At 49.3% G+C, this 11,910-nt stretch overlaps 1 protein-coding gene across 1 annotated transcript in view; it reads left to right on the forward strand.

Annotated features, from left to right (window-relative positions):
- pard6gb (par-6 family cell polarity regulator gamma b) overlaps nt 1-9,158 on the forward strand; it is an 18,490-nt gene extending 9,332 nt beyond the window's left edge. The window contains exon 3 of the mRNA XM_037264040.1: nt 7,755-9,158. Coding sequence (XP_037119935.1) covers nt 7,755-8,800 — 1,046 coding nt within the window. The 3' untranslated portion in view covers nt 8,801-9,158. The remainder of the gene's footprint in view (nt 1-7,754) is intronic.
- The last annotated feature ends 2,752 nt before the right edge of the window (nt 9,159-11,910 follow it).

Genomic DNA, 11,910 nt, shown 5'->3' on the forward strand with positions numbered 1-11,910 from the left:
GGCTGGATGTTTCTGTCTGCCCGCTTAAGCCCTCTCGGTCTTATCCAAAGGAAGGACACGCATGCACGCATGCACACACACACACACACACACACACACACACACACACACACAGGCCATAGAAATCAGGTCATTGAGCAAAGCTCGTATCCTGGCATACCAGACATTACTGGGAGACAAAAGATGGGAGTGAAAAGAGCGACTCCCTCCATTTGTGTGTGCGTGTAGCAAGACGACACCCCGTCAGCCCGAGTGGGAGTTACTCGTCGTCTTATTCCCGCCCGTTGCTTCCCACTTAAAAAAAAACTTTGGAGTAGCAGCCCGCGCCCTCGCCTGCCAATGAGTATGCAAATGAGCTCTGATATGCAATTGTGCCTCATTAATATTCATGTACACTATTAGTCAGAGGTTTGGACATACACATGTTCTCATGCTATTGAATGTCCAAAGCTTTGAGTGTAAGTAACTTAAGAGGTGCCAACTTTGTTGTTGGTCTGCATGACAAACGGTGCCAACTGGGACACGGCGGCATGCGAGAGGGCTGCCTACCTGTCTGCCTACGTTTGTTTATTTTGAGCCAACACAGACAGGAAACCAATCTAACCCAGATCCGCTCGTCACCAGTCACTCTTACCCGTTGCAGTACAGGGAAGACCAAAAAAAAAATGTCACTCCAGTTTTCCCACTAGAAGTGCTTCTGCATTGCAGCCAGTCTTGTCTTTCTGAGGCTCACACACCTGACCTCATTGGAATCAGAAAGAAGAAATTAAATACCTCATACGTGGTCCAGACACATTCGGGTCAGCCTTCATCTTAAGATCAATTGGACAATTCTATGCTTCCAGTTCTTATTCGTCAAAGTTCTTGGGAATCGCAATCAGGTAGCAAGATCTGCATGATGATGACGAAAATCTATCTGGTTTCTTTCATATGCTTCCTTGTTTTGGCCATGAATCCCGATCACGTATATATTCTGATGATCTGTGATGACATCTGCTAATTTCAATATCAAGAAAAAAAGTCATTGGTTCAGAATACCTTAAGAGCATTAGCTTGGTGGCACGAGGTAATTACACCCATGCTTTTGTCCAATCAAAACAGCCCCGCTTGTTTTGCAAGCTCTGCTGAGCGTTGGGGACGTGCACGCTTGAGCTCAGACGAAACTTTCAACAAAAGGGAAGAGACGGGAAGGCTGAACGTTGACGCCAACGGAGCGGCAAGGCCAAGGACAATCGCTAAAACAGATAAAAAAAAAATAGGAGCAACACGAGGGCTGAGAGGAAGCGCGAAAGGTTTTTGCAGCCTCCCTCCATCTTTGCTTTCATGAAAGAGTCCAAATGTTTTTTGTTGTTTTTGATAGTTTCCTTTCTGAAGAAATAAAAAAGCGCAGGTAGACATCCAATTTCCTCTGGGCAGGATTGTAAGCTTACTTGTCTTGGAAGCAACTTGTTTTTGTTCAATCCATTCTCATTGTATTATCTTGCTGGAGGCGCTGGCCGCAAATGTTAGCTTGTTCTTTGGTGTGCGGCGGATGCGGCCAACTGGCGTACATCTGGCTGGCCTCTGCTTTCTGCCAAAGGGCTCGCACACGCTGGATGTCAACACGCAAGTGTGAGATCACGCCGGCCCAGGTTTGAAAAGCCTCCATGGATACCAGCCGCCACCGCCGCACATTCTGCTTCGGTGAAGTTGAAAATGAATCTGTCAAACTCTTGTTTCTGTTGCTCTTTTGAATATTGGAAGGCTTCCAGTAGTTGATTAACTGGCATGCCTTCCATACCGCCAAGAGAGCGAAGGCCATCCTTCCTCATAACAGCCGTGAGAAGGCACCCGCTGACTCTTGATCCTGATGATGATCTTGATCCTGATCTGATGAGTTTGTGGCAGTCCCATTTGTTTGACATTGCTTCTTTTTCTATTTATAATCCAGGTCAAGGTAGTCCAGGTACTGAACGGTCACACTGTAGTCCCATTCAAAGCCGCAAATATTACCTTAAGAGACAGACACCAGAGCTTAAGCATGAGCCTATTGCCCAAGCCCACATCTGCAGACAGTCTGCAGTGGAAGCACAAAGCATGTTATTTCTGGCTCTTAGCGTTCATCGGGTTGGTAGCCCGGGGACTTTGAAGTGCAAGGCGGCGGCACAGGAACCACGGCCACCTCTGGGAAGGCTTCAACGTCTGTCAGGAATGCAGCTGGGTGCGCACGTGGCTGGAGAATCAATACAGGTCCCCGCTAAGAAGGAAACCTCTCTTCGCCGAGTGTGTAGGCGAGAAGTAAAAAAGCAGTGTGGTGTCTTCGCACGATGCCTCTCCCAAGTACACTACGGTGGGGCGCCGCCTCGCTCTTAGGGTTGAAATTCCACCGTGACCCATCTTGCAAATCAACAAGCCAACATTAAAAGTTTTTGATCATTGGCGAGCAGCAGCCCGTCACGGCCCCCGCTGGCTCTTTTTAATGAAACTCGCAAGGTTTGTGGTGTTTGGCAAACCCGCCTTGGTGTTTGTGTATCCTCCGGGCTTTTCATTTTACTTTACGACCAGGCTTTGAACCGTGACCCCATCCACCATTTGATTATGGCTCCTCCCCAGCTGGGAAATTTCCAGACATTGTTGGGCGGGGTGAAGGTTTTTGTTTTAGGCTTGCTTCAATTAGTTGTTGTCCCTTAAGGGACAAACAAACAACTTCCTGAGTTAGTGTCGGTCTTGAAAAGGTACAGGGACAAAAAGCTGTGACCTCTTGCTCTTCTTGGAATAGCAAAGCATGTGATGTGTGATAGATTTCTGACATGCGTGTGTGGTGTCATGTTTTAAAAACGCACCAAACAGTCTGTTTCCTCTCGTTCTGGATGAGTGGCACAGAGACTGAATGGTGGACCTGATTATTTTGCTGCCTTTTGGGGTTAGGGCCAAACTCATAACGGAGATGCCACAATGCCTGTGTGTTAAGGCTATTACGGATTGGAGACGTAGCCCGCCCTGATGTTGGTGTCCATTGAGTTTCTTCTATGTCCTCATGGGTTGGTTACTGCATGCAATATCCTGCTATCGGGGGCGGGGCTACTTTCACGGAATTTAGGAAGATTTAGGAAAAAAAGGTCCTATTTCCCCAGAGTGAAATTTGAGGTACTGATTCCAGGAGTCGTCCCGAGATCGGCTTTAGACCAGGATCATGGTTGAATCAAGTACAAGTGAGGGCGGGAAGGAAGACCGCTGAGCTACGAGTGGCTTCTGCGAGTTGCCGGTTTGCGCTCACTGTGGCTCCTGCTTAATTACAGCTCAGCTGCAAACAGGCCAGGCCTGGCACGCTGTGACCGTGCAGCTGAAATCTTGCTCAACCACAGAAGCAGAACTTCCAGATTTGGCTGTCTCTCAGAAGAATAGGTATTCAAATCTTGTGTCTTGTGAAGAAGCATTTCAAGTCTTGACAATCCTCTCAGCGCTGTGTCAGCCCGCATCCAAAAAACGTGAACTCGCTCGCTGATATTTTGGGACACGGTAATTACGAAGTGGCTTTGCTGGTTAAATAAAAGGGGGTTCTTGCGAAGTCCGCTTGCTGTACATTCTATCCCGCACGCTCCTTTCAAGCACGTGAGCTCACTTAGGCCGCCTCAGCACTTCAGGGTGGAAAGGAAGGAAAACGAGCGTAGCGTGGGGAGAAAACAATAGACACATGACAACCGGTGTGGAAGTCCTCCGGCTGACATGTTTGCAGGCAGGCCGAGTGAATGAGGTAAGCCAACGCAGTCAGGGAGGGGGAAGGGGGGGAAGCAGGAAGAAGCCGAGGATATGTGTCAGCACGCGCAGGAAGTTTTCTTTGCTGTGATCGTTGTGCTCAGGTGTGGGAGGAGGATTGAGAAGGGCCAATTTGGGGAATTGCTGAGTGTAGTACTCAATTGGGGCTAGAAAGGGGACCTCAGAGGCACCGCTGAGTCCAGTATAGGTTGTCCCTATGCCTCCGAGCCCAAAAAAACGCATCTTCCCTATCTCAGGCGGCAGTTTGACTCGTTCATACAGCTCACACTGAGGCAACTACAAACATGAAGGAAGGAATGGCGTGGCAACAACGAAAAGCTTTTTTTGTATCAATAAGAACATGATAGCCCTCTTTGAACTTTCAATAACAATATTTTCCCTGGTGGCACACAAATGAAATTGCAATGTGTACGTATTTGTTTAATTCCTTTTTTCAGTAGTGAATGCGCTAAACGTTGTGGCCGCGTGACATTTGACAATTGAGAAAGCCGTGCCATAGGTTTTCTTTCATCGCAAGAAAAGAAAGATACCATCGTATTGATCCCGCATCAGCCTTGAAATGGTCCCTCACTCACACTATTTGTCCAAGGAAACGAGTCGTTTGTCGATTTGTCCCTGCCGAGCTTATCTCTTTGGCCAGCCGGACCTCGCAACCTTTTACATTCCTGCTAACACGGGCGCTGACAAATCCTGTTTGTCTGCTCGTTGTCTGTCGTCCGTCAGCCGGCCCGTAAGAAAGATTAGAAAGTGACTCCGGGAGGACGAGCCACGCGGGTTCCCAACTCTGCGCATCCCTGGTATATTTAGAAGATATCGAGACGTAGAGCTCAAGAGGGGGAGCGGTTCAGTCGTGCGTTTTTTTACCCGTTCAGCCTTTCCCGCCAACGACACCACCACGTCGTGTGTTTTATTCCTGCTATCTCTCGTCATGGCAACTGGATCGACCGCGGATACATTATCGTTCATCCTCCTTGAACGAATCGGACGCTGCGGCATGTTTCACGCTGGCTGTAGTTGAATCAAAAACAGCCCTTTCTCCCCAGTGAGGGATATTTGATCATGTCATGGAGGTTGTTCCCGTTGAAAGGTGGAAGGAATGCTCCTGCGTTGACGTCCATCGTGGCTGCTACTCAATTTCCCTTGAGAAGGGCCCCAGTCTTGATCTTAATCTCTGTTGGCCCACGTGATGTCGCCACGTATTAACTACTCGTCGCTGCTGTTGAAGGGGGTACGAGCCCTACAGAGAGGGCTAAACGTGAAACGCCTTTCCGAGGTATCCTCGTTTTAAGTCGTCCCAGATGTGCCAATGCTGAAGTGCCTGCGAAGGGGGAGGGTAGCAGCTCGGCCGCTTGGCCTCCATACGTGCAAAGATAATCGAGAGAGAAAACCTGTTTGGCCTCGTTCTCGTGCACGGATTCTTTGCCCTCGACCGACCTGATTCCTGAACACTTCCTCACTGACAAATCCACTGCCACAAAACAAGCACACAAATTCCCTTGATGGCTAGACTTAAAATGTCAAGACAGCAGCAGCAACACAGTTGGGACTCTGCTTGAGTCCAACCTTTGCTAGCTTCTGGAACGTGTGCGCCACTTCCTGTGTCCAATTTCATCCGCAATCTGACATCAATGGGACCTGTTTGCCAGGTCACACTTTGGAGCACTCGGGTGTGCATTTCCAAATAAGCTCACATTCCTTTGGTGTTTTTGCGTTCTCCGAGAGGCACACCTTTGCCGCAACCGCACTCGAGCTTTCTTGTCTTTGGCACTGACGCATTTGGGTTGCATTTGGGTTGCTTTCTCCAGCTCCTCCAATATTTTCCATCCAGGCAAGAATGTCAAATATGTTTGCCTGTTTCAAGTTCTTTTCGCTCTGGCTGAGCCTCTTTTTTTTTTTTTTTTTTCACTCGATGTGCCTTGGAAGCGATCTCAACTCCAAACACACGCTCGAGTCTTCCCGGGATGTCTCCGACATGAACTCCATGCGGCCCGCCTGTTTTTTTTTTTTTAGTCATCCGCTAGGCGTGCGTGCGTGCGTGCGTGCGTGCGTGCGTGCGTGCGTGCGTGCGTGTGTGCGTGCGCTTGAATGTTTCGTGGGCAAAAGAAAAGGAATGTGTCTATTTGGCTGCTTCTTCCCAGTGCTCACAGTTGCATTTTAAAATACGTGCCTCCAAATGCAGAGAAGCCCATTTAACCGCCGCCACTACTGTTCTGTGTGTCACTTTGGATTTGGCGCCTTGAAAAGCAACCTCTTCCAGGTGTGTTTGGGATTCATGTGTGGAGTTTGGGGCAAGGAATGAAGGCCACCACCACAGAATTGAGTGACCTCATGCTCACACTATTCACTCGTCGCCCTATGTGGAGCCCTTCCCCCCCCTTTTCCAGCGATTATGGGCTCTTCTGTCACTAAGCAGTTTGTCACGCCATCATGAGGGAGGGAGGGATGGAAGGGGGCGGGGTGTCCGAGGGGTTGTTGGGGCACAGGAATGTGAATGAATGGGCTGTGGGTCGGAATAGTCTGGACAGTATGCTAGTCCTTGCTCGTTACGATGTGGCGTCTCAACTCCATACGCCAGCATGTGCGCTTGAGATCATGGATGACATCATTGTGCATGGAAAAGTAACATGAGTATCTGAGTTTTTCAAAAGCTGATAATGATTATTTAATAGAATTGATGGGATTGGATGGTGATGAGTGACAGGCCAAGTCACTTTGTGTTTAAAGGCACGTCAGTATTGATGCTGTTGCACTCCGCACCAGTAGGTAGAGGTAATCCATGTTAAAGTGGATGCCTTCTACAACCCAATCATAGATGACATTTTTGGACAACATTCTTGGGGTGAGGTCACATGCTCACATGAACCTTGCACCTTTGACCTTGCGTGGTATTGCAGGCTGGTCGACTCAAACAAGTGTGAGAAACGTCTTTCGGGTCGGAGCGTCTGAAACTTTGGCACCCATCAGACAATGTCTTCACAGTGGGGCAGATGACAATGAGAGCGACAACGCGATGAGTCGAAACGCGTTGCAAGGGAGAAAACGAGTTCAGTGATGCCCCTTGAGGTGGAAAAGCACATGAACGGACTTGTTGAGAAAAGCTCAGCCTTGCTATCTAATCTCACCTCCTGAGACAGACAGGAAATGCGGATGTCTCCGATTTGAGACACGATGACTTGCTGCGTGGGGGGGCGACACCTGCTTTATTTGCGGAATGACTCATCTTTTTTTTGGCCCTGTCTTCCAAAAAGTGCACAGAAGGAAGGAAGAGTGGAGCCAGCTGGCTTCTAAACCTTTTCCAGCCTCGAGGGAGCGCTTCCCAGCAAGCTTCCTGTGAAATATTGACTCATCGTTTAGAGAGCCCCTCTTCCTTTGTGGGGTGGTCGGACTGTGTACGTTTCAGTTCAGCACAGTTTGGAATGTTCACCACGATCTGTTTCATGAGCAGGGCGGTCTATGTTTCCAACCAGCTTGGGTCCTGCCTAGCTTAGAATGCCAAATCCCTGTCTTTTCAGTTCAGTCTGACAGGCTTCCATCTTCCTGTTCACTCTGGCATCGTTCAAAATGCCAAATTGTGAACAACAGCGAGCTCAAAGGGGGTGATCTGTGATTTCGGTCACCTCCTTAACAAGCAGCAACGGTAGAAGCTGGTGGAAAAAGGCTTGAGTCATTGCAGAGCTGCCTGAAAGGAGTCTCTCTTGATGCACAGCGTATCCGGGAACACAGCACACTCAGCTATTCTGCACACAGCCTCCCATTAGTAACCAGGCGTGACTACAATCACCATGTCGTTTTTAACTTGTAGTTCAGAACCCTCTTGAAAATGAAGCTCTTGAGTTTTTTTTAGAGCCTCTGTAATAAGAGCTGGTGCAATCCGTGAAAATGATTAGCGGGACTCTCCGAGGAAAGATCCCTGGTAGTACATCTGTGTGCGATTTGGAACAGGAGGTTGCATTTAAAAGTGGAGTTCCTTCTCATAAGTTTTTTTTTTGTCATTGCAGAAGAGATGGACTGCGCTAACTTTGGCAACAACACCATCACTCGCAAGAAGAAGACTGTAGTGGCTCTACGCAACAACGACATCAACCGAAAGAGGGCACAAATCCGCATCGGCATGCCACAGGACTTCCGCCCCGTCTCTTCCATTATTGACGTGGACATCCTGCCGGAATCGCACCGCCGCGTTCGACTTTATCGCCACGGCTCGGAGAAGCCCTTGGGATTCTACATCCGAGATGGCACCAGCGTGCGCGTGACTCCTCACGGCTTGGAAAAGGTGCCGGGGATCTTCATATCCCGACTCGTTCCCGGCGGGCTGGCCGAGAGCACGGGTCTGTTAGCGGTCAACGACGAAGTCCTGGAGGTGAACGGGATCGAGGTGAGCTGGAAGTCGCTGGACCAGGTAACGGATATGATGATCGCCAACAGCCACAACCTGATCGTCACCGTCAAGCCCGTCAACCAGCGCAACAATGTGGTGCGGAGCAGCCGCATCTCCGGCAGCTCGGGCCAGTCGTCAGACAGCAGCGGTTCCACCGGGTACCCTGCTCTGTCCGCGCCCCCGCCCTCTGGTCCTCAGGGCTACCAGGATGACTTGGAAAGCGACGACGAGACCGACATTGTCATCGAGAGCAGCCTAAAGCGGCCTTCCCAGAGGTCCAACGCCTCCTCGACGCCCGGCGTGTATCGCTCGCAGCACCGGCATACACCGACTGCAGCGGCCTCGGGTCCCGCAGTGACGCCTCCGTCGCGCCCTCTATCGGTCGTATCCACCGCTTCCTTTCACTCTCAGACGAGCCTCAACGGGGGGTCGTACCACCAGCACCAGCCGCAGCAGCATCAGAGCAGCCTGAGCTACCAGCTCCTCAGAGACCTCCAGCACAATCAGCCCAGCTCTCAGCCGCCCTATCACAGTAGCAACCCGGCGCTCCGTCACAGCAACGGGAGCCTGCACAAAATTCTCAGCTCGCTGAAAACAGACCCACGACACAGCCTGGCCCTGCCAAGGGGAGGGGTGGAGGAGGATGGCACCGTCATCACGCTATAATAGCAGCAAATATCAATATGGATCATAGTCACAGACTTTTGCTATCCTCCATAGCCCTACCACCACCTCGATGATTACAGGAAGCCAAGGATCACAGAATTCTCTGGTACTGCACCTTGGATTGTTTTTTTTAATGTATGTATGTAACATGCATCAGAACAAATGATGTATTTTTATAAATACAAAGTGACCACTTTTATCTCCATTCTTTTCATTCATAATACTGGGACCAAACTAGGGGTTTGTCTGTTATGTTTTTTGAAAGAGTAAATCTATATACGTATCTTGTATGCTTTTTAATTGACATTTGTGATGAAATTCTTGTATCTGTTTCAATAAATTATTCTTCATTTTCACAGTCTGTTGACTGTCTTCATGTAACCAATAGGATAAAGACAGGGTCCTGATAGCTGTTTGCGATCATTTTGAACTGCCTACTTTACATGTTCAAATCATGTACAAATCATGGCACGTAAACCTGTTAAATACAGTCTTGCAAAAATTAAAGGGGCAAATAAATAAACAACAAATAGTAAAAATGTATCAGTATCAATTGTTTAATTACAATTACCCAACAATTAAAATACAGCTGGGTTACATTGACTATTGACTCCAGCAAACCCCTTCTTCCTCTCACATGTTTGCTAATGAACATTTTTCTGCAGTGTTTGCAAAGTACAATCACTTCATACACTTCGCTCAACACTTGAGCCTATGATCGGTCAATTCATCTGATACAACGACTCAAAATACATCCACAAGAAGTGAAAACAGCGCTAAAATCAACAAAGACTGATGCTAATGCTTTGAAAACGAGGGCATCATAGGCATATGAAAGTGAAATACAGTTAATTATTTTTGTGTCATCTCAAGCTTACCGCTGAAGAGAGAGCAACAGCAATGTGTACGTGTTCTGTTAGGTTGGACAATCTCATGTATGTTTAGATGCTCATATCTGTGCAATTCTCTTTATCAATTTATATAGACATAACTGCTCAATCAGAACACGAATACAACACACAACTGTAAGAACACACACACATAGGCACACACACACACACGCACACACATAGGGAGGTAACGCCCCCCACACTCAGGTACCAAATGGTCATGTGACAAGTTCCCGCCTTTCCCGGCAGTATAAAAGAAGCTGACCAGGAGAAGTAAGTTGTTGTTTCATCTGCTGCCGTGCCTCGTGCATTGGCCGCCATTAAAAAACCCAAGATCTTGCCAATAAAGAACCAACTCTATACTCCACATCTTTGTTTTTCCTGCCTCAACATCGGACATCCCGCAAAACACGCAACACCGCTTTACTGTGTTTGTTGTTTCCATAGATTGAAGGAACCCTCAATGAAATGTTGCATGTTGTTTGGGATGTCCGTGGTTGAGCAAGGAAAACAAAGATGTGGAGTAAGAGTTGGCTCTTTATTGGCAAGATCTTGGGTTGTTTAATGGCGGCCAGTACACGAGGCACGGCAGTAGATGAAACAACAGTCTCCTTCTTGAGTTTACAAGATTTTATACTGTCCAGAAAAGGCGGGAAAGCGTCACCTGACCGTTTGGTACCTATGTGTATTGGGATGTTACCGCCCCTATATATATGTGTGTGTGTGTGTTTGTGTGTGTGTGTGTGTGTGTGCGTGCGTGCGTGCGTGTGTGCGTGTGTGCGTGTGTGCGTGTGTGCGAGTGTGCATGTGTGCGCATGTGTGAGTATGTGAGTCATTGTGAATGTGTATATTTGTGAATGTGAGTGTATATATATTCAAAGTCAAAGTCAAAGTCTGCTTTATTGTCAATTTCTTCACATGCCAAGACACACAAAGAAATCGAAATAACGTTCCCACTATCCCACGGTGACAAGACATAGTACACAATATACATACAAGTATCCATCCATCCATCCATCCATCTTCTTCCGCTTATCCGGGGTCGGGTCGCGGGGGCAGCAGCTTCAGGAGGGACTCCCAGACTTCCCTCTCCCCAGCCACTTCATCTAGCTCATCCCGGGGGATCCCAAGGCGTTCCCAGGCCAGCCGAGAGACATAGTCTCTCCAGCGCGTCCTGGGTCGTCCCCGGGGTCTCCTACCGGTGGGACATGCCCGGAACACCTCCCCAGGGAGGCGTCCAGGAGGCATCCTGATGAGATGCCCGAGCCACCTCATCTGGCTCCTCTCAACGTGGAGGAGTAGCGACTCTACTCCGAGTCTCTCCCGGATGACCGAACTCCTCACCCTATCTCTAAGGGAGAGCCCGGACATCCTGCGGAGAAAACTTATTTCGGCCGCTTGTATCCGGGATCTCGTTCTTTCGGTCACGACCCATAGCTCGTGACCATAGGTGAGGGTAGGAGCGTAAATCGACCGGTAAATTGAGAGCTTTGCCTTTTGGCTTAGCTCTCTCTTTACCACGACGGACCGGTACAGAGTCCGCATTACTGCCGACGCTGCACCGATCCGCCTGTCGATCTCGCGCTCCATCCTCCCCTCACTCGTGAACAAGACCCCAAGATACTTAAACTCCTCCACTTGGGGCAGGATCTCATCCCCGATCCGGAGAGGGCATTCCACCCTTTTCCGATCGAGGACCATGGACTCGGATTTGGAGGTGCTGACCCTCATCCCGACCGCTTCACACTCGGCTGCGAACCGCTCCAGTGAGAGCTGGAGATCACGGCCTGAAGAAGCCAACAGCACCACGTCGTCTGCAAAAAGCAGAGACGCGATGCTGAGGTCCCCAAACCGGACACCCTCAACGCCTCGGCTGCGCCTAGAAATTCTGTCCATAAAAATTATGAACAGAATCGGTGACAAAGGGCAGCCTTGGCGGAGTCCAACCCTCACTGGGAACGAATCCGACTTACTGCCGGAAATGCGGACCACACTCTGGCATCGGTGATACAGGGACCGAACCGCCCTTATCAGTTGGCTCGGTACCCCGCACTCCCGAAGCACCCCCCACAGAACCTCCCGAGGGACACGGTCGAACGCCTTCTCCAAGTCCACAAAACACATGTGGACTGGTTGGGCGAACTCCCATGCACCCTCGAGGATCCTGTTGAGGGTGAAGAGCTGGTCCACTGTTCCACGGCCAGGACGAAAGCCACACTG

This window comes from Syngnathus acus, chromosome 11, assembly GCF_901709675.1.
Source record: "Syngnathus acus chromosome 11, fSynAcu1.2, whole genome shotgun sequence".
NCBI lineage: Eukaryota > Metazoa > Chordata > Actinopteri > Syngnathiformes > Syngnathidae > Syngnathus > Syngnathus acus.